Source organism: Symphalangus syndactylus, chromosome 23 (assembly GCF_028878055.3).
Source record: "Symphalangus syndactylus isolate Jambi chromosome 23, NHGRI_mSymSyn1-v2.1_pri, whole genome shotgun sequence".
NCBI lineage: Eukaryota > Metazoa > Chordata > Mammalia > Primates > Hylobatidae > Symphalangus > Symphalangus syndactylus.
The window spans coordinates 40,034,528-40,061,944 of record NC_072445.2 but is presented as its reverse complement, the minus strand read 5'-3'; the positions used below and the strand labels follow the sequence as shown (position 1 = coordinate 40,061,944).

Here is a 27,417-nt window from a genome sequence, read left to right as displayed (position 1 = left end):
CCGGGCAGAGGCGCTCCTCACCTCCCAGACGATGGGTGGCCGGGCAGAGGCGCTCCTCACCTCCCAGACGGGGCGGCCGGGCAGAGGCGCTCCTCACTTCTTCCCGGACAGGGCGGCCGGGCAGAGGCGCTCCTCACTTCTTCCCGACGGTGCGGCCGGGCAGAGGCGCTCCTCACTTCCTCCCGGACGGGGCAGCCGGGCAGAGGCGCTCCTCACTTCTTCCCGGACGGGGCGGCCGGGCAGAGGCGCTCCTCACTTCTTCCCGGACGGGGCGGCCGGGCAGAGGCGCTCCTCACTTCCCAGACGGTGGGTGGCCGGGCAGAGGCGCTCCTCACTTCCCAGACGATGGATGGCTGTGCAGAGGCGCTCCTCACTTCTTCCGGGATGGGGCGACCGGGCAGAGGCGCTCCTCATTTCTTCCTGGACGGGGCGGCCGGGCAGAGGCGCTCCTCACTTCCCAGACGGGGCGGCCGGGCAGAGGCGCTCCTCACTTCTTCCCGGACGGGGCGGCCGGGCAGAGGCGCTCCTCACTTCTTCCCGGACGGGGCGGCCGGGCACAGGCGCTCCTCACTTCCTCCCGGACGGGGCGGCCGGGCAGAGGCGCTCCTCACTTCCTAGACGATAGGTGGCCAGGCAGAGGCGCTCCTCATTTCCCAGACGGGGCGGCCGGGCAGAGGCGCTCCTCACTTCCCAGACGGGGCGGCCGGGCAGAGGCGCTCCTCACTTCCCAGACGATGGGTGGCCGGGCAGAGGCGCTCCTCACTTCCCAGACGATGGGTGGCTGGGCAGAGGCGCTCCTCACTTGGGAATGTCTTTATCTGTATTCTTGGCACATAGTATATGGACTTATGTTTGTGAAATCAGTGAATTGGCTGTAGTCAGGGAACACCTCCTGGGGGAAGTGAGACTTGCATGGAGCTAGGCAATTCCTGGCCCAGGGGAGTTGAAAGAATAGGTGGGGGACTCCCAGGAGGGGCTGGGACCTGAAAGTGAACCCAGATTGGAAGGGAGGTGACCTTATTATGCCACCTGGAGAGGCTGCCCCTTCTGACTCAGGTGGGACTTGCATGTGGCTCCCAGGCTTCTGTTTGGCTTCCTCAAAATAGCTTCCAGAAAAGTGAATAAACCACAAAAGGTTGATTTATTTCTCACTCTCAGCCTATCTCTCACAAAGACAGAGCCCACTGACCAAAAACTTGAGGATCTGCACCTGGGCAGATCCCAGGAAGGGGAAGTCAAAGGGCCCAGGTCAGAGGCCCAAGTTCAGACTTCAGCAGCAGACGAGGGTCAGACTTTACCAAAGTCAGAACTCGAGGTTCATGTAAGTCCTTAGATCCCGCTCCCAAGCCCTGTCTTTCTCCTCCCTCCTTCTCTCCTCCCTCCGGCTCAGTGTGGCCACCCGAGGGGGTCTCTCCCTCCCAGCCACAGCTCGAGTATCCCAAGCTGGGAAATGTGTCACTCGGGGCTGGCGTGCTGATCTGTAGCCTAGTCCTTCCTGGTCCCTCTTGAGGACAGTGGGGATGGGGTTGGCACGGCCCTCACCCCGGGGTCCCAGCCCCATTCCTGGCTCCCAGCCCCCCCTCAGCAGCAGTTTGAAGCCCGGGCTGGAGATGGGCACCCCAAGTGGAAGGTTCGGAGGCTGAGGACCCTGGGACAGTGACAGCAGGTGAGCAGTGGATGTGCGGTGGTTGGAATCTCGGAAGTGGGTGTCACAGTTCTCGCAGTACTGGAGGGAGGGAGTGGGAGACCTGCAGAGAAAGAAGAAAAAGCATTAAGGGCAGGGGAATGAAAAGGGGAAGAGTTGAGGCCTCAGAGGGGGCTGGCAGGGTAGGACAGGATCTTTTCAGCTTTTCTGCTAAGGAACAAATTGCCAGCTGGGCATAGTGGCTCACGCCTGTAATCCCAACACTTTGGGAAGCAGAGGTGGGCAGATGGCTTTGAGCTCAGGAGTTTGAGAACAGCCTGGGCAAAATGGCAACGCCTGCTTTTTTTTTTTTTTTTTTTTTTTTGAGATGGAGTCTTGCTCTGCTGCCCAGGCTGGAGTGCAGTGGCATGATCTTGGCTCACTGCAACCTCCACCTTAGCGATTCTCCTGCCTCAGCCTCCCAAGTAGCTGGGATTACAGGCACAGGCCACCATGTCCTGGCAAAGCCTGCTTTCTACAAAAAATATGCTTGAGCCCAGGAAGTGGAGGTTGCAGTGAGCTGACATCACACCACTGCACACCAGCCTGGGCGACAGAGTGAGACGAGTGAGATTTTGTCTCAAAATAAAAAAAAGGGACAAATTGCCTTCCTTCCTACTTAACAATGAGGGATCCAGGCTGGTCCAAAGGTGGTGGTGAGTTATCTGAATTGATTGTTCACTCAGTTACAGATCAAGCTCCTTACTCTACTTTTCCCCTCCTTCTCACTACTGCACTTGACTGGTCTTAAAAACAAATTTCTTTAAACCTTTGTGGGATCCAGAGCAGAATAGTTGAAAGAAAAAAATGGTAACCAGACCTAGCAAACTCTTGGGCAAGGAGAGGGACATTAGTGATAATGACTATAGCTAACATTCATGTACTGCATACTACGCGGCATGCACTATTCTAGCATTTTACATATGTTAACCCATTGAATCCTAACAATAATCCTTACTGCCCCCATTTCTAAAATGAGAAAACTGGAACATGCAGACATTAGGTTGTTTGCCCAAGTAAGTGGCTTTAAATCCAGGGAGCTCATGTTCATAACCACTTGACTATACTACCTTGTCAACCTACACATGAGGATAAGGAAAGAACTCTTCAGCACTGTGCTGGGGCCTCTGGTGTGGTGTGGCTGGGAGAGGCAGAACACAATGAGACATGGGTCTGAGCTAAAATTTCCCCTTACCCGTTCTCTGGGCTCCTTGTCTCTCCATGGCTCTCCCTGACCATGCGGGCTACCTCAGGGAAGCCAGCTTCTTCAGCGAGCTGAGCCGCATCCCTGCCACTCAGCTCACAGACCCCCACCCAGGCAGCCCCACGGCCCAGGAGATAGCTCACAGCTGCCCCCTGGCCCGCTCGAGCAGCACACATCAGTGGGGTCCACCAGAAGGCATCCCGGGCGTTGATATTCCCCCCAGCTCCTCCTGCCTCATGCGGCTCCAGCAGTCTCCTAAGTTCTGCCAGGTCCCCCTCCTGGGCTGCCCTCAGTATCCGGTGAGTCATCTTATCCTCAGCCTCAAGGGATCTCCCTTGTCCATGTCTTCCTGATGCTCCTTCTGCCACTGCTTCTGCTGCAGGTGCCCTCATTATTCTTCTTTTCTTTCTCTTTCTTTCTCTGGCAGGTTCAGTCTGAGATCTCTGGGAGTCAGGAGCACTGCTCTCATCCCCAATCAGGGCCTCATAGAAAGCTCGGGCTGCAGTCCCATCCAGGGTGGACTCTGGCTCCTCGGGCTGTGGCTGCTGCTGCCCATCCTTCCAGAGGTCGCTGGGGTCAGTGGCTGGGGTGAAGGTGATGAGCAAGGGCCGGGACATGGCTTTTGGGAGAACTGAGAAAATGATACCAGGCAAGGGAAGGATGAGACAAGCAAGCCAAGCTCCTGATGACCCTGTAGCAACCAGAGCCTCAGAGACCTGCTGGGATGAGAAAAAGTAGTCAAAAACACTTTCCTGCCGCTAAAGTGACCCCGCAACTTAGGACTCTGCAGGGCCTAAGAGACAGAGGTTTTGCGTAAAAACATGGAACCCTACAATACCGACTGTGCTCCTTAGTAAAGATTAATAAAACTCCATGAGACTGTTGTCCAGAGGTCCTGCGTCCGGCCCCCACCCCCATCCTCACCAACAATAAATACCAGCCTCTTTCTGAAACCACTTTCCCACCCCGTAAAAGACATACCAGTAGGAAAAAAAAAATCAGGCTGGCCCTTTAAGTCTTCCGCGATCCCATTTCGGAGTTTCCTCTTCCCAAACAAAAACAGACAGGTCGCTCCCTAGAAGATCTCGGGGAGAGGCTCCTATACGTGTTGCTGTGTAGCTTCCGTACCGCAAAATGGCGCTATTCTGATCAGAAGAGTTGACACAATCAAATAGCCACACGGCACGAAGACGCATGCGTGGCGACAACAACAACAAAAACCACAACCCACATTACTTGAGGGCTCAGGCGTGCGCAAAGCTCCGGGTTCAGTTTCCCGCGCTGGAGCTTTTCCAATAGTAAACGAGCAAAGCTCCGCGCGCCCAGGTGGCGCGAGCATCAGGATCTGTCGGTTGGGATCCTACTTTTATTTACATAACGCCCCCACAATGCCCTTCGCCTTCCTCAACGTGGCCCCCGCTCCAAGCCCATTTTCTGGAGCTAGGAATCCACTCTCTGGGTTAGGAAAGGCCCTCAGGAGGCGGAGGGAAACCTGTGGAATGCCGAGAAGCCGTATAACGAAATAAGTCACGCCTGCCCCTCACCATTACTCTGACCAGGGTTCGAAGGCCATACTTACAGCCTAAGGGGAAATGGAGAAGTGCAAGGGGACGAGCAGAATGGCTGGCACCACCTCAGGTTAGCGCACTGGGCCGTTCTGGTTCTCACACCGCTCAGCTCACCCCACCCCACCCCACCCTACCCATACCTACGCAGAGAGCCAAGCCGCGCCTCTCGCCTCATGAGGCTGGAGCCCAGAGTGAAACAGGAGGCCCGTCAAGGGTCTCTGGCGGGACTGATTCGCACTAGGGGCCCAACAGGCAATAAGGACCCAGCGGATTGGCCGAGGATAGGCCAGTCCTCTGGGCAGCAGCGCCGCGCCGGGACTAGAGGGGAACTGTGAGGAGAGCTGCGGGGAGGGGTCCAGCCTGGTTCCCTCCTTTCCCCGCCCTAAGTCAGCCTCTTCATCCAGTGAGCACACAACTATATTGCCCAGACTCCTGGGCCCCGAACGCCGTACCTAGCTTCCGCTTCCGGTGGCTTCTCGTTGTGCCCCGCCCGCAAGCGTCCTCCTTTGGGGCTTCGTGACAGCCAGGTCATGCGCGGGTCATCCTGGGATTGGTAGTTCGCTTTCTCTCATTTAGGCAGTTTCTTTCTCTACCGGGGACTCCGCGTCCCGGCATCCACCGCGGCACTTGACCCTTGGCGCTTGCGTGTTGCCCTCTTCCCCACCCTCCCTAATTTCCACTCCCCCCACCCGACTTCGCCTCCCGCGGTCGGGTCCGCGGCTTGCGCTGTAGCGGTCGCCGCCGTTCCTTGGAAGTACCAACTTCCCTACCCCACCCCAGTCCTGGTCCCCGTCCAGCCGGTGAGTCTGAAGTCGTTGCTGCTCCGAGCCCCTTGTCTCTGGGAGCGGCACATGGGGTCTCCGGACTTTGATGTGGGGGCGGGGGAGGAAGCGACCAGGTCCGGCACGAAGGAGGGAGAGGTGGCCTGACGAGCGGAGGGGGGATGTGTGGATTGCGGTGAAAGGGACCTGACAGTCGCCCCCAACCCGTGAGAAAAGGAGGAGCCCGGTTCTTGCTTGAGAATGATAAACTTGAAAACCCTTGGGAAAGGCGCCGGGGTCATACAGAGACTTGCACTGGTAGGGAGCTTGAGTCGAGGTCCCTGCCGGAGTTGACACAGAGGAGAGAGGGCCCTGGCCTTCGGGAGCTCCAGGGATGTGGGTCGGGCTGGTGGGTCAAAGTATCTGTTGGCTTCTTTGAAGTGGTGGGACCCCAAAGAATGTTTAACTTCAAAGAAAAGGGGCTGAGATGTAAATTAGAGGAGCTGGAGAGGAGTGCTTCAGAGTTTGGGATGCTTTAAGAAACGGTGGTTCCGAATTCTCCCGTGGTTGGAGGGCCGAATGTGGGAGGAGGGAGGATATACCAGAGGCAGGGAAGGAGAACTTGAGCTTTACTGACACTCTTCTTTTTCCAGCTGACGTGAAGATGAGCAGCTCAGAGGAGGTGTCCTGGATTTCCTGGTTCTGTGGGCTCCGTGGCAATGAATTCTTCTGTGAAGTGAGTTCTCTTCAACCTCCCTACTTGCCAGCTTCACGTATCTTCCCACCAGACGTTCCTTCACATATTCCACTTCTACACTGTTCTCTTACATGCTACTTGACAACTTCCCATCAGCAAAGAGTCTCCTCTATAAACCCCAACGAACCTGTGCTAAAGTGGCAAAACTGGGGCCCAACTCCCGACTCTGCCACCCTCCAGCAATATAACATTGGGCTAGGCAATTTGTATCTTTTTCTTTTTCTTTGTCTTTTTTTTGAAACTGGGTCTCACTCTGTCACCCAGGCTGGAGTGTAGTGGTGTGATCTCGGCTCACTGCAACCTCTGCCTCCCAGGTTCAAGCGATTCTCCTGCTCCAGCCTCCCAAGTAGCTGGGATTACAAGTGCCTGCCACCACGCCCGGCTAATTTTTGTATTTTTAGTAGAGACAGGGTTTCACCATGTTGGCCAGGCTGGTCTCGAACTCCAGACCTCAGGTGATCTGCCTACCTCGGCCTCCCAAAGTGCTGGGATTACAGGCGTGAGCCATTGCGCCTGGCCTATATCTTTTGTTACTAAAGTGGCACTGCTAGTACTTGTCTCAGGTGGCCTTTGGGAAAATTGAAATGCTACACATTGAAATGTTTTGTTCAGAAACCATGCTGTTCAGCTTCCACCTTCCTTAGCCAGCTGAGAGGACAAAACTGGTTCCTAGAGATGGGGTACAGGAGTAGGGACAAAGATCTTGAAAAGAATGTCTAAGAAAAAGATTGCTGTACCTGCTTATCCTTAGAAAAGAAAAGCCAAAGCTTTTATGGGAGGGAGTATAGGTGAACTAGGGAGAGACACAAGTATTTCTGCTGAGTTGGGAGTGAGAAACAAGCAGAACGGATGCAGTTGTGTTGATGATAAGGCATCACTTAGAGCATTTTGCCCAGGTCAAAGATGGGGATTTTGATATGGGTTCCCTCTTGGCTTCCATGTCCTGACAGGTGGATGAAGACTACATCCAGGACAAATTTAATCTTACTGGACTCAATGAGCAGGTCCCTCACTATCGACAAGCTCTAGACATGATCTTGGACCTGGAGCCTGGTGAGGCACCCTCAGGGTTGTTTTGTGTGTGTGCGTGCACTATTTTTCTCTTCAAATCTCTATTCATTTGCTTGAATTTTGAAATTTCCTTTGGTTCTCTGATTTTTTTAACCCCAAATTCATGCTTTATTTTGATCCGCCACCTGACTCTTGTCTAGTTTTGTGACGTATATCACTCATTCTCATGCTTTCTAAATGCACAGTTCAGACCTATTCCAAAATGCGTTTCCTCATGGGTCTGGTTTATTGTCTATTTCTTCTGCTTTGCACCTTCCAGTCTAGAGTTTCATCTTCTGCATTGACATTGTTGCAGTTATGTATTGAGGAGGGAGTTGGGAGGGAGAGCGAGGAGCAGAGGCTGAAGAGGTGTGAAGAGAAGGCAGAACTGTCTTCGGTTGGTGCAAGGGTGAGAAGCCCAGGTTTCTGGGTCACATGCCCAGATGTTGGATGGGGTAAGGCCCAAAAAGTAGGTGCTAGGCAAACTGAATAGCCCGCAGCCCCTGGATATGGGCAGGGCACCTAAGGAAAGCTGAAAAACAAGTGGTTGCATTTGGCTGGGCTGTGTTTCAGATGAAGAACTGGAAGACAATCCCAACCAGAGTGACCTGATTGAGCAGGCAGCCGAGATGCTTTATGGGTTGATCCACGCCCGCTACATCCTTACCAACCGTGGCATCGCCCAGATGGTGAGACCTCTCTGCTCCTACTTGCCTCCTTCTGAGCAGTAAGAGACACAGGTTCCTGCAGCAGGAAGTCATGTTTAAACCCTGTTTAAGGAAGCTAGCTGAGAAGAGGGGAAGAACCCCAGAACTTGGGCCTGGGAATTGAATTCTGATTGGGGGTCATCCTGAAGGGATCGTTTTCAGGGAGGGAGACAGACCTTGAATCAGAGAGTTGTGATAGACTGCCTCTTCCTCAAGGAACAAACAGCAAATGGCTCTGATGGTTTGTAGCCTGCCTAATTGAAAGAAAGGCAACACAGAAGTTTGAGAGCCCATCTAGGCCAGAGAAGGGGCCTCTGGACAGAGGTGGGAGGAGTAGGGGACAGAGTGAAGTGGGTTGGGCTGTGAAGGGAGTTGCCTCTTCTTTTTACACCTACGTGCCAACCCCTTCCATTTTATTTACCTCAGTTGGAAAAGTACCAGCAAGGAGACTTTGGTTACTGTCCTCGTGTGTACTGTGAGAACCAGCCAATGCTTCCCATTGGTGAGTGTTGAAGAAGGGAAAGGAAGGCACTGTGTGGCAGTCTTATGGGAAGGAGTTGGGGCTCAACATATTGGAGCCTGAGTCCTGAGGGGAGGTTAGGTAGGAATAGGGGGATACCTGGCCTGCTGAGTCTGGCTGTCTCCCAGGCCTTTCAGACATCCCAGGTGAAGCCATGGTGAAGCTCTACTGCCCCAAGTGCATGGATGTGTACACACCCAAGTCATCAAGACACCATCACACGGATGGCGCCTACTTCGGCACTGGTTTCCCTCACATGCTCTTCATGGTGCATCCCGAGTACCGGCCCAAGAGACCTGCCAACCAGTTTGTGCCCAGGTAGGGAGCAGGGAGAGTCATTAAGTGTCAAAGGAAAGGCCCAAGATCCCCCAGAGAGAGGGGAGGACAGGGCATGGCCCTTTCTTGAGGCCTGCTTCTCCCAGAATCAGGGCATCTCCCTGCTGAGTGACTGTGGGAAAGTTATTTGATTGTCTATCCTTCAGTTACCTTATCATAGAATTTTCTTGAGCTGAGAAGTTGGGAACCACTAGGCTTAAGCTCTGAGCAGGTCCATGGAGGAGCTCAGGTGGGGAGGTGGGAATGCAGGTGACTGGCAGGGCCTGGATGGGGCTCATGCTGCTGCTTCTCTGACCTCTGCCCTGGCCTAGGCTCTACGGTTTCAAGATCCATCCGATGGCCTACCAGCTGCAGCTCCAAGCCGCCAGCAACTTCAAGAGCCCAGTCAAGACGATTCGCTGATTCCCTCCCCCACCTGTCCTGCAGTCTTTGACTCTTCCTTTCTTTTTTGCCACCCTTTCAGGAACCCTGTATGGTTTTTAGTTTAAATTAAAGGAGTCATTATTGTGGTGGGAATATGAAATAAAGTGGAAGAAAAGGCCATGAGCTAGTCTGCTGGTGCTTGCGGTTGGGGAAGGGAAGGTGATGGTGTGTTGGACTCCAGGGGCCCTCATGGCCCAGCCCACCCTCCCCAGATTGAAAACCAGTACAGATTTGTGCTCAGTGGATTGGGTGATGTTTTTAGTATAGAGCAGAACAGAATTCCTAGGACTGCGTGTGACGAAGTGCAAGGTCAAAAGGAAAAGACAAAGCATGTTTCAAAGATGAGAAGTATTTGTTAGGATACCTATGACTGTCTGTTTATACTGTAAGGGGCTTAATCAGCAGCTCCATCTTTTAGTTTTAAAAGTAGCCTAAAGTCAGTATAACTAAAGGGTGGAACGAGGTGGGACAAGGTCCAGAATTGCTGCTCAGTGATGTGTATGTGCCCCCTGCTGGTGGAGCTGAGACTGCTCATCTCAGAAGGATGGGGATGCTTGATTTCCTGGCCAGGTTGTCCCAGCACAGTGGGGATTGGCCCTGTTGTATGAGGACGACAGCAGATGGTGGCAGAGATAGACACTAACCCATGGACTTTCCAAGGGAGGGAATAGGTCTTTGGAGGGTATGCAAGACAAAGGTAGACACGGGATAAAAAACCTGGTAGTGTCCAGGTATTACCCCATCTGGGCCATTGCTCCCACACTCAGGAACCAGACGTTGTGGGTGAGGACATGCTGTCTCTCCTGCCAAGTTAATAACTTCCGTCCCAGCCAGGATCTTGCCCCAAGCAGGAATATAGCTCTGCATTTACAGCAGCTCCTGCTCAGACCTTGTCAAAACTACCTTGCAGCTCAGGATTAAGGAGCATGGTCACAGGAAAGTGGGGTTTCAGGGCATCCCTCAGGAACTGCCTGTCTCCCCAGAATTCCAAAATGAAGGCCCATATGCTTGTAGGTGTGCTGGTCATGGTGGGCTTCACAGTAGGAAAGGGTAAGTGGGGCCCAGGGGCAGGGAGGGAGGAAGGGGTAACTGAGTCCAGGAAGGGGGTGGAGTGTGGCCATGGATAATCGGGCTTCCTACTGGCCCAGGGTATTTGAGAGTGACCCAGTGCTTCCATCCCTCCTTCTGCCTCCCCAGTTCCTGTTCCCGACATCCGGATGTGCCACTTCTGCCTCTTAGAAGACCCTTCTGTAGGATGCATTTCAGGCTCAGAGAAGTGTACCATCAGCAGCTCATCCCCGTGCATGGTGATCACGATCTATTATGGTAAATAAGGTCCCAGGAAGGGGCTGCTGGTGGGGCAGCCAATGGCTTGGTCTTCTCTCCTCTCACAGATCATGGCTGCTCCGGGCATGGGGTATAAGAAGAGAGGAGGGGCTCAGTGCAATGGCTCATGCCTGTAACCCTAGCACTTTGGGAGGCTGAGGCAGGTGGATCACTTAAGCTCTAGAGTTCAAGACCAGCCTAGGCAACATAGTGAGACCCTGTCTCTACAAAAAAATAGCCAGGATGGTGGTGTGCACCTGTAGTCCCAGCTACTCGGGAGGCTGAGGTGGGAGATCTCTTAAAACTCAGGAGGCAGAGGTTGCAGTGAGTCAAGATTGCATCACCACACTCCAGTCTGGGTGACAGAGCTAGACCCTGTCTCAAAAAAAACCAGAAGAATCTTGGAAGGAGGGGTCTAAGGTTCTAGGGGGCCAGCAGAGCTCACTTTTCTAGCCTCTTGAAGGAATCTGGGTTAGAAGTAAGTTAGGTCTGGGTGAGGGATGGGAAAAGTCAGTAGCAGGGGTTCATGGACTATGGGAAGCTATTGGAAGGGGTTATCAGCTTTCCCCTCTCCCTCAGATGTCAAGGTTCGCTTCATCGTTCGAGGCTGTGGACAGTACAATTCCTACCGCTGCCAAGAAAAACGCAACACCTACTTTGCAGAGTACTGGTATCAGGCCCAGTGCTGCCAGTACGATTATTGCAACTCCTGGTCAAGCCCCCAACTCCAGAGCTCCCTGCCAGAGCCCCATGACAGGCCCCTGGCCCTGCCTCTGTCTCACTCCCAGATTCAGTGGTTCTACCAGGCCCTGAACCTCTCACTGCCCCTCCCCAATTTCCATGCTGGGAAGGAGCCTGATGGCCTGGACCCCATGGTCACACTGCCCCTGAACCTGGGCTTGTCTTTTGCTGAGCTGCGCCGCATATACTTGTTCCTCAATAGTTCAGGACTTTTGGTTCTTCCCCAGGCTGGACTCTGACACCTCACCCTTCCTGAATTCCACTGTGCAAGTATCTTTCTGTAACACCCTCAGCATCCTGCACTGCCCTCTCTGAAAACACCCACATTCTTTGGTCACTGTGATTTCTTAGGCCTCCCTCTGTTGTACCACTAGCATCTATATGACTTTGGTGTAATTTTATCTCTTGAACTCTGGTGCTATTTTTTTGTTTGTTTGAGACGGAGTCTTGCTCTGTCACCCAGGGTGGAGTGCAGTGACATGATCTCTGCTCACTGCAACCTCCACCTCCCGGGTTCCAGCGATTCTCCTGCCTCAGCCTCCCGAGTAGCTGGGACTACAGGCGTGCACCACCACGCCTGGCTAATTTTTTGTATTTTTAGTAGAGACGGGGTTTCACCATGTTGGTCAGGCTGGTCTCGAACTCCTGACCTCGTAATCTGCCCTCCTCGGCCTCCCAAAGTGCCAGGATTACAGGTGTGAGCCACCGTGCCTGGCTGAGCACTGGTGCTGTTCTTCCCCCTAGAAAAGAATCTCTAGTGTGGATTCTGCCCAGACAGGCTGACCTGGGAAAGGCACAGTGGTTCCTCCATTCCTTCCCCATCATCTGAGTGTTCCAGTATCCCCCATCCCTCTCAATCCAGTCACCTGCCTATTGAGATCTAGCTCTGTTTCCCCTGTCTTGTCCCTGTCTCTAAGACCCAGTACCAGACTGAACTAGCAGCAAGAAGGACGAGGAGGCCGGGCATGGTGGCTCACACCGGTAATCCCAGCACTTTGGGAGGCCGAGGTGAGTGGATCACTTGAGGTCGGGAGTTTGAGACCAGCCTGGCCAACATGGTAAAAACCCCTCTCTATTAAAAAAAGAAAAATTAGCTGGGTGTGGTGGCACACCTCTGTAATCCCAGCTACTCAGGAGGCTGAGACAGGAGAATCACTTGAACCCGGGAGGCAGAGGTTGCGGTGAGCCAAGATCGCGCCACTGCACTCCAGCCTGGGTGACACAGTGAGACTCCGTCTCCAAAAAAAAAAGGATGAGGAATAGAATTCTGGGCAGATGTCCTGACTTGGCAATCTTGTGTCCCTGCCTCACTGTCTCCACCAACCCCCGCCTGTCCTGGTCTTGTTCTGCCTCCTGTCCTCTCTTGTCAGTCTCTGGCTTCCTCAGCCCCATTTCACCTCACTGAGTCCTGACACCCATCTCCCTAGGGGCCTGTGAGAGGAGAGGGAAGGGTCTGTTCTGCTCAGCTCCATGTCCCCCATTTTCCTCCACAATAAACTGGGACTGGGCTGAAACTGTGTCACATTGTTTGTGGGGTCAGGCTCAGGTGTGGGCAGGTAAACACAGATTAAAGAGGGTTAATGCCTGGTGCAGTGGCTCACGCCTGTAATCCCAGCACTTTGGGAGGCTGAGGCAGGCGGATCACCTGAGGTTGGGAGTTTGAGACCAGCCTGACCAATATGGAGAAACCCCATTGCTACTAAAAATACAAAATTAGCCGGGCTTGGTAGCGCATACCTGTAATCACAGCTACTTGGGAGGCTGAGGCAGGAGAATCACTTGAACCTGGAAGATGGAGGTGGTGATGAGCTGAGATCGCACCGTTGCACTCCAGCCTGGGCAACAAGAGTGAAACTCTGTCTCAAAAAAAAAAAAAAAATAGAGGGTTAGTGAGGTGTGGGATCCAAATAGGATTGCAGAGCCCTCTCCATTGCACTTGGCGTTTGTGGCTTCCTCTTGGCCTCCTGTAAAGGGCACACATCCCTCCCCACCCTCTGCTTAGCTGGAGATCAAAGCATGGGGACTGTGATTCTTCCCAGCCTTAAACTTACCCTACAAAACCTAGAAAGTTAGACCCTGATGATACCAGGTCTTTTCACCTAAGAAAAGAAACTTTTGGCCAGGTGTGGTGGCTCATGCCTATAATCCCTGAACTTTGGGAGGCCGAGGTGGGTGGATCACCTGAGGTCGGGTTGAGACCAGCCTGACCAACATAGTGAAATCTTGTCTCTACTAAATATGAAAAATTAGCCGGGCATGGTGGTGCATGCGTGTAATCCCAGCTACTTGGGAGGCTGAGGCAGGAGAATTGCTTGAACCTGGGAGGTGTAGGTTGCGGTGAGCTGAGATCACACCATTGCACTCCAGACAGGGCAACAAGAGCGAAACTCTGTCTTAAAAAAAAAAAAGGCTGGGCACGGTGGCTTGCCTGTAATCCCAGCACTTTGGGAGGCCGAAGCAGGCAGATCATGAGTTCAGGAGTTCGACACCAGCCTGACCAACATGGTGAAAACCCATCTCTACTAAAACAAAAAAAAAATACAAAAATTAGCTGGGCATGGTGGCACATGTCTGTAATCCCAGCTACTCAGGAGGCTGAGGCAGGAGAATCGCTTGAACCTGGGAGACAGAGGTTGCAGTGAGCCGAGATCGTGCTACTGTACTCCAGCCTGGGCGACAGACCGAGACTGTCTCCAGAAAAAAACAAACAAAAAACCTTTTTAAACCAGAAAGACTCAGGAACCCAGAGCCACATCCCAGAGTTACCTGCTGCTGGGGCCCTGGACTCCTGCCATTCCTTAGTTCTTTTCAAGGATTCTGGCATCCAGGATGCCCTCTGGGGGGGCCCAATTTGAGGGGTAAAGTGCTGCGAGCACTGATGTTGGGCTGCAGTGGTTGGATCTTCATGCTAATATTTTAATTTTGAAATAGTGCAAATGTATAGAAAGCAATGATGGATACAACAGCCTTTTCCATACACTGGATTAACATGCTGGACATGACGCTGCTCTGAGTCAGGCTTGGTATTGAGCGGCAGGACTCCCAGATGAGTACAGCCAGGTGTCTGCCCTTCCAAGTCTTGCAGCCCAGTGCTTGGGTTTTGAAACCTGTTTCTGAAAAGCAGTGCAGCTTTGTGGCTGGGAGGCCCAATCCCAGCTCCTCTACCACTTGGGTACGTCAGTCTCTTCAGCCTCACCTTGGTCACCTGTCAAGTGGGGAGAGTGCCTCAGATGACTGAGAAAACGCATGTAAATGTGCATACACAAGTGGAAGTTAAGGCCTTTTCCCCCTCAAAAACATATATTTGCCCTAGAGTCAAATGCATACACAATGTTCAGCTTTTTTTCTAAGGTTCTTGCTATGTTGCCCAAGCTGGCCTTGAACTCCTGGGCTCAAGAGATTCTTCTGCCTCAGCCTCCAAGTAGTTGGGACTACAGATGCACACCACCATGCTCACCTGGCTGATTTACTTATTTTCAAACCTTTTTGGCAAAACATTCAGAAGCTTGCACATATCACAAGATGGATTTTTGTAAACCACACATCTGTGTAACCAGCCACCAAGTCAGCGGGAGACCTTTACCCGCAGCCAAGCGTGCCTCTGTTTCCCTCCCAGGTGCTCTTCCCAGCTCTTGGGTAGCCGCTGTCCTGACTGGTAGCAGCTTAGATGAGTTCTGTCTGTGCTTGATGGAAATGGCATCGTACGTATCTACTTTTACCTATACAGTGTTTTGCACACGTGTTAAATCTGTTTGGCCTGTACTCTGACGGAAAACACCAAACCAATGATAATTAAGTCACGAGGCAGTTGGAGTACAAAGAGAGGTACAAACCCTTAATGTGCCCCCCAACCCCCACCTTGCTAGGTCCACCCTTCTCCATGACCTCTGACATCAGTATAAGACAGAGAAAGGCCCAGGTTTATAGCAGGTCAACCTGGAAGACACCCTGAAGAACTTGGCCCAGAATTGAAGAGACCAGGACTCCAATAGGTCTAATGTCTCTTTGAGAGTGGCCTTCTCGGCTCAGGAGGTGACTCACGCCTGTAATCCCAGCCCTTTGGGAGGCCAACACAGGCAGATCACTTGAAGTCAGGAGTTTGAGACCAGCCTGGCCAACATGGTGAAACCCCGTCTCTACTAATAAAATATAAAAATTAGCCAGGCGTGGTGGCATGTGCTTGTAATCCCAGCTACTCGGGAGGCTGAGGCAGAAGAATCACTTGAACCCGAGAGGCAGAGGTTGCAATGAGCCAAGATCACACCACTGCACTCCAGCCTAGGTGACAGTGAGACTGTCTCAAAAGAAAGAGTGGCCTTCTCACCCACCTCCTTCTACCTGGGCCTGGTCCTTTCGCAGCCCCCTTCCCACCAACATAGCCCTCTAAACCCCCCCAGCCCCCACACAGCTCTGGTCTGACAGCACTGCTGAGGATGCCCACCAACTTTCTGGTGTTCACCATAGGAGGGTTTTCATTTCCTCTTCCTCTTTTTGTGTCTAGAGCAAATCACATACCAAGGCAGGACAAGAGCACAGCTCAGCAGAGCTGGTGGGTCCCTTAAAACAGTTTGCACACAAATTTATTTGGGAGAAACATCCAGGGACTAGGGACAAGAGAGGAAACCTGGTGGGCAGTGGGGCTGGGGGTGCAGAGTAGGAGTAAGTGTGCTGAAAGGCATCAACCAAGAGGAAGAGCCAAGGCTGGGGTCCAGTGACTGGAGGGAGGCAAGGAGGGCAGCAAGGAGGGCTAGTATGAGGGACTAGAAGTCCTGGCCAAGCCCAGATAGAAGTCAGGAAGGTGGCTGGAAACTGGTGGAATTTTACACCAAAGGTTGTTGCAGTCACAATAAGGAGTATAGTGCCCTCTGTTTTGAGGGTCATTGCAGAAATCCAGGAAGCAGCATTGAGAGAATATCCAGAAGCCAGACACCGGAGAAGTTTGGGTATTTGAACAATCACTCATCTGCTCCTTACTTCGGCAGTCACTCACCATGACATCAGAACCGCTGCCTGGGGAGGGACAGTGGGCACCAGTGATACGGAAGTCCCCAGGAAGAGCCCCAAATCCTCTCATCCCCGCACTCATAAGTCAAAAAAAAAAAAGAAAAGAAAAGATTCCTGTAGTTAGGCATGGGTGGACATGCCCAGTGTTCACCAGCCATGGAACTCCACTGAAGTTCCCATGCAAGGCTGGAGGAAAAGAGCCATATGAAATGTAATGGTTGAAGGGGGAGTTGGGAATTACTGAGCCAAGTGAGGAGAACTAGCACCATAGGACCATGTGAGAAAAAGCTGGGAAATGTTTTGGAGATTGGGTGGCAGGAAGGAGGTGTATTGTCATTTACTTTTCAGACCAAAAGTAAGAGAATAAGATGATGTCTGCTGCTGTTATATGTAATAGGGAAAAATCTTTGTGCCTGCATCCCAAGGAGTCATGTTCAGGGATGTTTGCTGCTGCCCTGCTTGAGAGAAATGACCAAAATGCCCATCAATAGTGGGATGGGGAAATCAGCTGTGATATGCCCACGTTATGGAGTAGTATACAGCAGGTCAATAAAACAAGGAAGCTGTTTACAAACTGATATCGGAACATTCAGTTCCCCTAACTGTTAAATGTGGAATAATGTTTACAGTGGGATGCTACTATCTTGAGGGGGTTGGGGGGAAGAGGTGAAAAAACAGTAAACAGCATATTTGTGCAGGGTGGAATGTGCATAAAAGATTGCAGGAGGGATCATCCAGAAAGTAAAAAAAGTGGTCACATGTGCAGAGGAGCCAGGTGGGTTAGGGTAGTAGCGGGAGACTTCGGTTTGATGATATTGTATACTCTGATATTTGACCCATATCTGTGCATCGGCTGTGTTAAAAGGGTAGTAAGAGGATTTGAACACAGGCAGCTGCATGCAGTGGTTGTTGGGAGCACCATCTCTGGAGCCATCACAAATTCTGGCTCAGCATCTGTGAGACTCAGGCAAGGTTATGACCTTTCTGCACCTGTTTCCTCATCTGTAAAATGCAGATAGTAATAATACCTGCCTCAGCAGATTGCAAGTGTTTAGAACAGTGGCTAGCACATATTATGTGTTACATTTTTGCTAACTTAAGAAAGGTGGGGGGTCGGTGGAAGAGCAGGCCTCAGGAAGGAGTCAATTTTCAGCGAGGGAGATGTCCAGTGGCCAACGGGATATGAGAGCGGTTTGACATAACATTCACATTCAGAAGGAAGTGGTATGTGGTTGCTGGTTGAAGCCAGCAAAGCAGATAAAATCCTCTGAGTATATGAAGTGGGAAGACAGCTAAGGACCAAACCTTGGTGAACATGAACCACTAAGGGTCAGAGAGAAAACACTCCATGAAGGAGACTGAAGAAGCAGTGGAGGATGCAGGAGAAGAGCAACACCAGCAGTAACTGCAGACAGATGGGGGAGCAGGCAGCTTGAGGACAGGCAAGGGCACCTGGAGATCTGGAGGGTCCCCGTCAAAGCTACGCACCTTGATAGGGTAGAAGGTATTCAGCTACAGATTGAGGAGAGAAGGTTAGTGGAAGTGGAGACAGAGTGTGGCTCTGAAGAAAAGGGAAGAGAGGCTGGGCACGGTGGCTCATGCCTGTAATCCCAGCACTCTGGGAAGCTGAGGTGGGTGGATCACCTGAGGTCAGGAGTTCGAGACCAGCCTGGCCAACATGGTGAATCCCCATCTCTACTAAAAATACAAAAAATTAGCTGGGCGTGGTGGCATGCACCTTTAATCCCAGCTGCTTGGGATACTGAGGCACAAGAATTGCTTGAACTGGGGAGGTGGAGGTTGCAGTGAGCCAAGATTGCACCACTGCACTTCAGCCTGGGTGACAGAGCAGCAGCAAAAAAAAAAAAAAAAAAAAAAAAGACAGGATTGGAGCAATGTCTTATGGGATTATGGGAGCAAGACTTGGGGTGCAGCTTAGGAGGCTGAGAGAGTTTCAGTTTGGGAGAGTGCTGGGCCCATGACAGGAGAAGGCCACTTACTGTTCTTTATGTGGAGAGTGATGCAGCTGCTGCCAGCCGGGGTGAGGCAGATGTCAGATCCCAGAAGGCACCCTAACTCCTTGGTCTCCAAGAGGCATCGGTAGCAGTGCAGGTATTTGGGGAATGGAAGTGGTTGAGGGGGTTCCCAATTGACAGGAACAAACTTACCTAGAACACAGAGAAGTGCTGACCCCACTCACAACCCATTCTACCTCACACCCCACCACTGCCTGATTCCAGGCCACTCAACCCCACTGCTCCCTCCCTTCCTGTCTCAGAAAACCATCAAAGCCCCAATTCTCTGCTTCCTTCCCCAACTGCATACACATACATCCCCCTTTTCCTCTGGTCCTAAGGCCAGATCACATGTTAACAAGTCTGCAGACCCAGCAGAGCACTTGGTGTGAGGCAGAGGAAAGTGCTAAACCAACACTTTGAATCCTGTGTCTCTGTGGCTGGTGCTTTGCAGCCAAGTGGGGAGCCCAGCAGGCTAGTCTCAGTCTTGTTCTATCCTGTGGATTCTGGTTTTCTCATCCAGCACGCTCCCTGACCCTCCATATTCTATGTTGCCCTCAGATCCAGAGAGGATTCCTTCAGTATCTCTATTCAGGTCACTGCTGTGAAGTGAGACAGCCCTGGGGTGGTCACTAGAAATCTCCTTCAGAGGCTGGGTGCGGTGGCTCACGCCTGTAATCCCAGCACTTTGGGAGGCCGAGGCAGGCAGATACCTGAGGTCAGGAGCTCGAAAGCAGCCTGGCCAACATGGTGAAACTCCGTCTCTACTAAAACTACAAAAATTAGCTGGGCGTGGTGGCTCATGCCTGTAATCCCAGTTATTCAGGAGGCTGAGGCATGAGAATCACTTGAACCCGGGAGGTGGAGGTCACAGTGAGCTGAGATCTTGCCACTGCACTCCGGCCTGGGAGACAGAGCGAGACTCCATCTCCAAAAAAATAATAATAATAAATTAAAAAAAATCTTCAGATTGCACATCAGTCCATGAGCAGGCATTCCCTACCAAACCCATCCATCCCATCTCTCCTCTTGCATGGGTTTACCTGAGCATCCTGGACAGATGTACCCAGACGCTTGGTGTCTGTGGGTTTCTCCATCCAGGCCAGGAGACCCTTCTGAACCCTTGGAGCCACTTACCAAATACCAAGCTCATCATGACCAGCACTATTAAGAGGACCGTGTACAGGGCTTGGGGGCTGCTGTGGAAGCACGGCGGACCCAGACTCTGGCTCCTTGCAGGGCCTGCCATAAAACGCATGACTGCCTGCTGGCCTCCAGTTTGGGCTTATATTGGTGGACGAGAGGTTGGCCAAGAGGAAGGAGAGAGGCAACACCAGCTCAGGGTGGAAATCAGTGCCAGACTAGCCAGAGGGGCAGAATGTTCTCACCCACAGCCACTCTGGGGTATAACATCCTGCTTGAGGGCAAGGGGACCAGCAATCGGGGAATGAGAAAAGGAACTTTCTTTCCTATTAATTGGACAGATGTTTACTGAATCACTGCATCAGGTGTTGGGGATACAACCCTGCACAAAGTTTCCACCCTCACAGGGCACAGTCTAGTAGGGGAGACAAGTCAACCAGCAATGATGTGGGGAGGGCAGAGTGCTGCCAGGAGCACCTCGACAGTTGAACCACAACCAGAGGGATTTCGGCAGAGGAGTAACTTGATCGGATTTCTGTTTATAAAAGATTGCCGGCCGGAGGCCGGGCGCAGTGGCTCACGCTTGTAATCCCAGCACTTCGGGAGGCCGAGGCGGGCGGATCACGAGGTCAGGAGATCGAGACCACGGTGAAACCCCGTCTCTACTAAAAATACAAAAAATTAGCCGGGCGTGGTGGCGGGCGCCTGTAGTCCCAGCTACTCGGAGAGGCTGAGGCAGGAGAATGGCGTGAACCCGGGAGGCGGAGCTTGCAGTGATCCGAGATTGCGCCACTGCACTCCAGCCTGGGCGACAGAGCGAGACTCCGTCTCAAAAAAAAAAAAGATTGCCATGGCTGCACACTGCATTTGGGTCAAGAGTGGAGGCCGCCAGGAAGTAGGGCGCTATTCCCGAGTCCGGTCACAAGATGGCGGACTGGTCCGGCAGAAGACGGGCAGGGACGAGGAAGCGGGGCTAATGAACCTGAGATACAGTTAGAAGACTGGACAGATTTGCTGTTGGACTGAACGAGGGGTGAGGGAACAGGGGTAGGCTTGCACAAGGAAGTGGCACCATTTTCCAAGATAGGAAACATGTGGTCTGTCTCAAAAAAAACAAAAAAGCTAATAGGGGGTGCCCAGTCCCACTTCTCATACCCTGGGGACACTTGTCAGACATCCCAAAACAAGGACACCTGGATCCTAAGCGATACGTACTCAGCTCAGCGTCTCCTTGGGGTTCCAGGAACCCAGCGCCTTCCCCCACCTCATCCTTTTTCCTGCCCTGCCTGTGCTCAGCTGCAGCTCAGTGGGCCTGATCTCCGGCGCCCACAGAATCTGGGCTGGGCGTCCGCTCTCCGCGCCTGACCGCACCTCAGAACTCCGGTAGGACGCGGGGGTGGCCTCCTGCTCAAGCTCTGTTCCCTGGGGAAGAAACCTGGGAAGTGCGAACCGCGCGTCGGGACCCAAGCGTCTGGCCCCAGCGGACATCCGGAGCCCGAGGCGGCTCCCCAGGAAGGCGACGCCGTAGCGCCACTCTCCCTCCCAGGCGAATTCTGGAGACCGCGGCCCCAGGCGTTTCACCCATTTTCTCCGCTGGGGACCTGCTGGGCTCCCCAGCCTCGCCTAGTCGCTCCCCACCCCACCAGCTCAGTCTTGACTCAGAAACTCAGGGTTTTTACTTTTAGGATCGTTGGGCTGTGGGTTAGGGGCGGAGGGGGTCCTCAGCGTCCAGGAACGACACCACCTGCTCCAATTTCCCGTCTGGAGGTTCCGGTCGAGGCTCCGAACTTGGGTTCCCTGCTACCTCCCAGACTATCCAAGAATTATCCAGTCTCAGGATGATAAAGGGGCAAATGGGAAGAAACAGCCGGGAGACGCCCGCCCAGAAGGACTGCGGGAAGAAAGAAATTCGAGAGGAAACCGCACGCCACTGAGCACCTTCCAAGAGCCTTGGAATGAATGAATTTACAAACTATATTAGGGCCGGACTGCGGTGGCTCACGCCTGTAATCCCAGCACTTTGGGAGGCCAAGGCGGGTGGATTACCTGAGGTCAGGAGTTCGCGCCCAGCCTGGCTAACAGGGTGAAACCCCGTTTCTACTACAAATACCAAAAGTTAGCTGGGCGTGGCGGCGTGCGCCTGTAATCCCAGCCACTCGGGAGGCTGAGGCAGGAGAATTGCTTGAACATGGGAGGCGGAGGTTGCAGTGAGCCGAGATCGTGCCATTGCACTCCAGCTTGGGCAACAAGAGCGAGACTCCGTCTCAAAAAAAACCAAAAACAGAAACAAAAACAAAAAACTGTATTAGGCCGGGTGCAGTGGCTCACGACTGTAACCCCATTATTGTGGGAGGCCAAGGAGGGAGGATCTCTTGAGCCCAAGAGTTCGAGACCAGCCTGGGCAATATAGCGAGAGACCCCATCACTACAAAAAAAAGTTGAAAAAAATTAGCGGGGCGTGGTGGCGTGCGCCTGTAGTCCCAGCTACTCGGGAGGCTGAGGTGGGAGGATCACTTGAACCCAGGAGGTCGAGGCTGCAGTGATCGCGCCACTGCTGTCTCAAATAACAACAATGATAATACTTTAAAAATAAAATAAATTGGCCGGGCCTGGTGGCTCACGTCTGTAATCCCAGCACTTTAGGAGGCCAAGGTGGGGGAATCATTCGAGGTCAGGAGTTCGCAACCAGCCTGAGCAACAATGGTGAAACCCCGTCTCTACCAAAAATACAAAAACATTAGCCAGGTGTGATGGCGCGCGCCTGTAGTCCTAGCTACTCGGGAGGCTGAGGCAGGAGAATCTCTTGAACCTGGGAGGCGGAGGTTACAGTGAGCCGAGATCACACCACTGCACTCCAGCCTGGGCGACAGAGTGAGACTCCGTCTTAAAGAAATAATAATACAAAATAAATTGTATTAGAGAAAAGCCAGAGTAGTGGAGAACTGCGGAGGAACGCGGGGCACCTACATAAATGTATGAATGAGTGCACAGAGTGATAGACGAAAAGAATCAGAGGGCCAGGAGCCGTGGCTCACGCCTGTAATCTCAGCATTTTGGGAGGCCGAGGTGGGCGGACCACAAGGTCAAGAAATCGAGACCATCCCGGACAATATGGTGAAACCCCGTCTCTACTAAACATACAAAAATTAGCCAGGAGTGGTGGCGCGTGCCTGTAGTCCCAGCTACTCAGGAGGCTGAGGCAGGAGAATCGCTTGAACCCGGGAGACGGAGGTTGCAGTGAGCCGAGATCGCGCCATTGCACTCCAGCTTGGCGACAGAGCAAGACTCCGTCTCAACAACAACAACAAAAAGAATAAGAGAGCCAGGGCTCCTCTTGAAGCGAAGAGGGCAGAGGGCAAAGGTCAAAGGGGAAGCACAGGGGAACCTCACGGCGCCCTCTGAAGCTCCCTCTCGAATATAATCGCAACGAAAAGGCCAACGACTAGAGGCTTTGCGAGGCTGAGGCTGGGCTTCGGAAGGGGATCGCCCTGAGAGGTCCGGGAGGACTTGCCGTGGAATTCAAGCGACCGTGGGCCTTGAGGGAACAGGGGGACAAGACACTCCCCCAGTATTCGCAGAATATTTCCTCGAATTATTTCGGGGAGGGGTGAGGCCGGGGCCGGGTGGGGCCTTCTTTGGAGGGGGCGCCGCCTCCGAGTAATTAATCCCGTCTTTGTTGCGTTTTGCTCCTCTCCTGTCCACGCAGCAGGGCCAGCCCAGGGCGCGCTAAGAGTCCAGAGTGTTCGTTTCCATGGTGACGGGTTCCTCGAAGGTTTTCCTGGGGTAAAGAGGCAGGGCGTTGAAATAATCGCCATGGCGACAGCAGCAGATGACGGTATCCCTCCTGAGTGCTCCTACCTAGGGTTAAGGGATATCTGAGGGTAAGCAACCGAGTGACGAAACAAAGAAGGCGGGGCCTGAGGACAGAATGCCAAGGTTAGGGGAATGGAGCGAGGCAAACGAGGGGCGGAGCTGTAGATGACCCGGCCGGGAGAGAGCCATGGTTTGTTGGGGGAGCGGCTCGAGACTGCGTTCTAGAGAGGAACCAGAGAGAGGATCTTCATATTGTACTTTTTTTTTTTTTTTTTTTATTAATTTTTTTTGCATACAAAAACAATAAACATTTTCTAAAAATACATACAAACAAAAAGATGCGTATCAAACATATTAGGAAGGTTGCACATGGGAAGTCGGGGAATAGAAATGGGGGTGGGAGTTAAAATAAATGAGAGAGGGACTTTATATGGATCAGTGATAATAACTCAATCCTCTATTTGACAAAGAAGAGGGAGAAGGAAGAGGAAGAAAAAGAAAGTGGGATAAAGGATCAGAAAGGGAGGAAAATAGAAAAAATTAGAGTATGACTCCAGGGTAGACCTGTTTTGTTGTCATTGAGTTGGTTGGTTGGTTTGTCTGTTGTATTCTTCATGTTTCGCCAAGTTGGCCAGACTGGTCTCGAACTCCTAGCCCGAAGTGATCAACCCGCCTCGCCCCCTAGAGTGCCGGGACCACAGGCGTGAGCCACCACGTCCAGCCCCACATTGCTTCTGGCCTCCGTGGTAGACCTCCCAGACGGAGCGGCCAGGCAGAGGCGCTCCTCACTTCTACCCAGACACGGGGCAGCCGGGCAGAGGGGCTCCTCACTTCCCAGACGGGGCGGCCAGGCAGAGACGCTCCTCACTTCTTCCCAGACGATAGGTGGCCGGGCAGAGGCGCTCCTCACTTCCCAGACGATGGGTGGCCGGGCAGAGGCGCTCCTCACTTCCCAGACGATGGGTGGCCGGGCAGAGGCGCTCCTCACTTCCCAGACGATGGGCGGCCGGGCAGAGGCGCTCCTCATCTCCCAGACGATGGGTGTCCGGGCAGAGGCACTCCTCACTTCCCAGATGGGGCAGCCGGGCAGAGGCGCTCCTCACTTTCCAGATGATGGGTGGCCGGGCAGAGGCGCTCCTCACCTCCCAGACGATGGGTGGCCTGGCAGAGGCGCTCCTCACCTCCCAGACGATGGGTGGCCGGGCAGAGGCGCTCCTCACCTCCCAGACGGGGCGGCCGGGCAGAGGCGCTCCTCACTTCATCCCGGACGGGGCGGCCGGGCAGAGGCGCTCCTCACTTCTTCCCGGACGGGGTGGCCGGGCAGAGGCGCTCCTCACTTCCCAGACGGTGGGTGGCCGGGCAGAGGCGCTCCTCACTTCCCAGACGATGGGTGGCTGTGCAGGGGCGCTCCTCACTTCTTCCCGGATGGGGCGCCCGGGCAGAGGCGCTCCTCATTTCTTCCCGGACGGGGCGGCCGGGGCGGCCGGGCAGAGGCGCTCCTCACTTCCCAGACGGGGCGGCCGGGCAGAGGCGCTCCTCACTTCTTCCCGGACGGGGCGGCCGGGCAGAGGCGCTCCTCACTTCTTCCCGGTCGGGGCGGCCGGGCAGAGGCGCTCCTCACTTCTTCCCGGACGGGGCGGCCGGGCAGAGGCGCTCCTCACTTCTTCCCGGACGGGGCGGCCGGGCAGAGGCGCTCCTCACTTCTTCCCGGATGGGGCAGCCGGGCAGAGGCGCTCCTCACTTCTTCCCGGACGGGGCGGCCGGGCAGAGGCGCTCCTCACTTCCCAGACGGGGCGGCCGGGTAGGGGCACTCCTCACTTCCCAGACGGGGCGGCCGGGCAGAGGCGCTCCTCACTTCCCAGACGGGGCGGTCGGGCAGAGGCGCTCCTCACTTCCCAGACGGTGGGTGGCCGGGCAGAGGCGCTCCTCACTTCCCAGACGATGGGTGACCGGGCAGAGGCGCTCCTCACTTCTTCCCGGATGGGGCGGCCGGGCAGAGGCGCTCCTCACTTCTTCCCGGATGGGGCGGCCGGGCAGAGGCGCTCCTCACTTCTTCCCGGATGGGGCGCCCGGGCAGAGGCGCTCCTCACTTCTTCCCGGACGGGGCGGCCGGGCAGAGGCGCTCCTCAATTCCCAGACAGGGCGGCCGGGCAGAGGCGCTCCTCACTTCTTCCCGGACGGGGGCGGCCGGGCAGAGGCGCTCCTCACTTCTTCCCGGACGGGGCGGCCGGGCAGAGGCGCTCCTCACTTCTTCCCGGATGGGGCGGCCGGGCAGAGGCGCTCCTCACTTCTTCCCGGGCGGGGCGGCCGGGCAGAGGCGCTCCTCACTTCTTCCCGGACGGGGCGGCCGGGCGGAGGCACTCCTCACTTCCCAGACGATGGGTGGCCGGGCGGAGGCGCTCCTCACTTCCCAGACGGTGGGTGGCCGGGCAGAGGGGGAAGATCTTTAACCTAAATATAAATGAATGACTGGATTCCTGAAGAATCCGGAATGGCTTGTTGATTGGATGGATGGATGGATGGATGGATGGATGGACGGACCGATGGATGGAAATCTGGCTATCGCTGACGCCTGAGCTCCCCACCCTCTTGGGCCCTCCACCTCCGGAGCCCTCACTCGCTTGTGACAGCTGTACGAGAAACACATGCCTCTTCTAGGAGCAAACCCTCAACCCAAGCAGGCAACACAGAGCCAGTCCAGCACCTCACACTGGAGGCACTCAGGGTGGAGCCTAGGTCGATGAGACGGCGTAGGTTGAGGCTTTTTGGCCCAGCTGGGAACCACTTCTTCCCAGGTTTCCCGTTCAGGGTCTAACTTTCCTTTCTCCCAGCGCCATCTTTCCTGCTAGTTTGCCCAGCTCCTCAGGGTGCCTGGACTTTCAGGCCTCACCTTGTGTCCAGTATAGCAGGGTCCAGCGCCCCAGCAACTGGGGAGGTCTGCATCTCTGCTGATCATCCCCTGGAACTGCTGGAACTTTGCTATATAGGGTGAGGAGTGGACAGGGGCCTGGTCCCACCCCTGGGTGGGGATTAGTTCTGAAAACAAACACAGCTGCTCTGAACCTTATTGCATAGGGAGTAATCTGAAGTAGGCTGAGGCCCCTGGGTGGGGGGTTCAGAATTCACATGTTGAGCCTACCTTTCCCTACCCAATTTCAGGTATCTAAGGGCCCCTCAGGTCATCCACTGTTCTCTACAATTACATGCAGTAAGATGGGGGAAAGTGGCAGTAGGGGCAGTTCAGCAGAGTCTCTAATGGCCATGTCCAGGGAGGGGTATCCTTTGTCTCCAGGGTATGGGAGGTGAGACTGGGCACCCCATTTGCTTTTTTTTTTTTTTTGAGACAGAGTCTCACTCTGTCACCCAAGCTGGAGTCCAGTGGTACGATCACAGCTCACTGCAGCCTTGACCTACTGTGATCCTCAACCAAGCGATCCTCTTACCTCAGCCCCCAGAGTAGCTGGGAACACGGGTGCATGCCACCATGCCTGGGTAATTTTTAAATTTTTTGTAGCAATGGAGTCTCCCCATGTTGCCCTGTCCGGTCTTGAACTTTTAGGCTCAAGTGATCCTCCTGCCCCAGCCTCCCAAAGTGCTGGGATTACAGATGTGAGCCACCACGCCCAGCTCCTCTTTGCATTTAAGGAGCTTCCCTTAGCTGAACAAAAATTTGGTTTTCAGGGGATTAACTCTTCTGTTGGATCTGGGAGGACGGGATTCATAACTGTGCAGCTGGCTCCAGAGCTTCATCTTCCACACTTCCCATCGTTTGCCCCCTGGAATGGGATAGAGGAGAGGGCACCAGTATCAGCTGTCCACCTGTTTGCTAATGGTGGAGCATTATGGAGCTGTGGTCACCTGCCTCTTCTAATTCCAAATTTCAGGCATCACATCACCTGATTAAGTCTCAAATCTCCACTTCCAGTGTAGACTCAGTATACCTTCCCTTAAGGAGTTGCAGCGCTAATGGGGGCACACACAGCCTCTGCCCTGGGGTTTCAAGAAGAGCTTCATGCACTGGGTTTGGAGAAGACACAGAAATTTAGCCAGAGACTGTATGTAGGACATCAGAACATTGTCGCCCACGTTAAGTATCTTGCTCAAAAGAATGGAGTCGGCTGAGGCCGGGTAGATTGCCTGAGCTCAGGAGTTTGAGACCAGCCTGGGCAACACGGTGAAACCTGTCTCTACTAAAATACGAAAAATTAGCTGTGTGTGGTGGCACATGCCTGTAATCCCAGCTACTTGGGAGGCTGAGACAGGAGAATCGCTTGAACTTGGGAGGCAGAGGTTGCAATGAGCCGAGATCGTGCCACTGCACTCTAGCCTAGGTGACAGAGTGAGAATCCATCTCAAAATACAAAC

At 53.8% G+C, this 27,417-nt stretch overlaps 4 protein-coding genes across 17 annotated transcripts; 2 read left to right on the top strand and 2 right to left on the bottom strand.

The window, feature by feature from the left end:
• Window positions 1–1,122: 1,122 nt before the first annotated feature.
• On the bottom strand, window positions 1,123–5,039 carry GPANK1 (G-patch domain and ankyrin repeats 1). Of its 10 annotated transcripts, none has more exons than XM_055264543.2 (4): window positions 4,909–5,039; window positions 3,870–4,033; window positions 2,880–3,607; window positions 1,123–1,748 (listed from the first exon to the last, which is right to left on the bottom strand). In XM_055264543.2, the coding sequence occupies exons 3-4, from the start codon at window positions 3,503–3,505 to the stop codon at window positions 1,304–1,306; spliced, it is 1,071 nt and encodes a 356-aa protein (XP_055120518.1). In that variant the 5' UTR covers window positions 3,506–3,607; window positions 3,870–4,033; window positions 4,909–5,039; the 3' UTR covers window positions 1,123–1,303. The 10 variants fall into 10 exon arrangements, with proteins under 10 accessions (XP_055120518.1, XP_063488624.1, XP_055120517.1 ...); XM_063632554.1 differs by having other exon boundaries at window positions 2,880–3,604; XM_055264542.2 differs by having other exon boundaries at window positions 4,601–4,910.
• Window positions 4,386–9,130, top strand: CSNK2B (casein kinase 2 beta). Of its 4 annotated transcripts, none has more exons than XM_063632576.1 (7): window positions 4,386–4,526; window positions 5,871–5,953; window positions 6,925–7,027; window positions 7,598–7,713; window positions 8,158–8,233; window positions 8,389–8,569; window positions 8,899–9,130. In XM_063632576.1, the coding sequence occupies exons 1-7, from the start codon at window positions 4,481–4,483 to the stop codon at window positions 8,987–8,989; spliced, it is 696 nt and encodes a 231-aa protein (XP_063488646.1). In that variant the 5' UTR covers window positions 4,386–4,480; the 3' UTR covers window positions 8,990–9,130. The 4 variants fall into 4 exon arrangements, with proteins under 4 accessions (XP_063488646.1, XP_055120520.1, XP_063488647.1 ...); XM_055264545.2 differs by having other exon boundaries at window positions 8,380–8,569; XM_063632577.1 differs by lacking the exon at window positions 4,386–4,526 and adding an exon at window positions 5,102–5,256 and having other exon boundaries at window positions 8,380–8,569.
• Window positions 9,131–9,264: 134 nt separating this feature from the next.
• On the top strand, window positions 9,265–12,591 carry LY6G5B (lymphocyte antigen 6 family member G5B). The gene is made up of 3 exons (XM_055264546.2): window positions 9,265–10,060; window positions 10,208–10,336; window positions 10,916–12,591. Exons 1-3 carry the CDS (start codon window positions 9,937–9,939, stop codon window positions 11,314–11,316), a joined length of 654 nt encoding a protein of 217 aa, XP_055120521.1. The 5' UTR covers window positions 9,265–9,936; the 3' UTR covers window positions 11,317–12,591.
• A 3,040-nt stretch (window positions 12,592–15,631) lies between these two features.
• LY6G5C (lymphocyte antigen 6 family member G5C) lies at window positions 15,632–25,793 on the bottom strand. 2 transcript variants are annotated; one of them, XM_055264551.2, is made up of 3 exons: window positions 19,234–25,793; window positions 18,082–18,249; window positions 15,632–16,087 (listed from the first exon to the last, which is right to left on the bottom strand). In XM_055264551.2, exons 1-3 carry the CDS (start codon window positions 19,352–19,354, stop codon window positions 15,825–15,827), a joined length of 552 nt encoding a protein of 183 aa, XP_055120526.1. In that variant the 5' UTR covers window positions 19,355–25,793; the 3' UTR covers window positions 15,632–15,824. The 2 variants fall into 2 exon arrangements, 1 of the variants encoding a protein (XP_055120526.1); XR_010119090.1 differs by lacking the exon at window positions 15,632–16,087 and having other exon boundaries at window positions 17,883–18,249; window positions 20,455–21,090.
• Between the last annotated feature and the right edge of the window lie 1,624 nt (window positions 25,794–27,417).

What these genes read in the sequence shown, in the direction of transcription:
- GPANK1 (XM_055264543.2), bottom strand. Translation starts at nt 3,505, where the DNA reads ATGTCCCGGCCCTTGCTCATCACCTTCACCCCAGCCACTGACCCCAGC. An exon ending in ACAAGGAGCCCAGAGAACGG is followed by an intron (nt 1,749 to 2,879) that starts GTAAGGGGAAAT and finishes CTTTCTCTGCAG; the next exon opens with GTCTCCCACTCCCTCCCTCC.
- CSNK2B (XM_055264545.2), top strand. Translation starts at nt 4,481, where the DNA reads ATGGAGAAGTGCAAGGGGACGAGCAGAATGGCTGGCACCACCTCAG. An exon ending in GATCTTGGACCTGGAGCCTG is followed by an intron (nt 7,028 to 7,597) that starts GTGAGGCACCCT and finishes GCTGTGTTTCAG; the next exon opens with ATGAAGAACTGGAAGACAAT. An exon ending in ACCGTGGCATCGCCCAGATG is followed by an intron (nt 7,714 to 8,157) that starts GTGAGACCTCTC and finishes TATTTACCTCAG; the next exon opens with TTGGAAAAGTACCAGCAAGG.
- LY6G5B (XM_055264546.2), top strand. Translation starts at nt 9,937, where the DNA reads ATGGTCACAGGAAAGTGGGGTTTCAGGGCATCCCTCAGGAACTGCCTG. An exon ending in GGGCTTCACAGTAGGAAAGG is followed by an intron (nt 10,061 to 10,207) that starts GTAAGTGGGGCC and finishes CTGCCTCCCCAG; the next exon opens with TTCCTGTTCCCGACATCCGG. An exon ending in GGTGATCACGATCTATTATG is followed by an intron (nt 10,337 to 10,915) that starts GTAAATAAGGTC and finishes CCTCTCCCTCAG; the next exon opens with ATGTCAAGGTTCGCTTCATC.
- LY6G5C (XM_055264551.2), bottom strand. Translation starts at nt 19,354, where the DNA reads ATGCGTTTTATGGCAGGCCCTGCAAGGAGCCAGAGTCTGGGTCCGCCG. An exon ending in CATGATGAGCTTGGTATTTG is followed by an intron (nt 18,250 to 19,233) that starts GTAAGTGGCTCC and finishes TCTGTGTTCTAG; the next exon opens with GTAAGTTTGTTCCTGTCAAT. An exon ending in CACTCTCCACATAAAGAACA is followed by an intron (nt 16,088 to 18,081) that starts GTAAGTGGCCTT and finishes GTCCCTCCCCAG; the next exon opens with GCAGCGGTTCTGATGTCATG.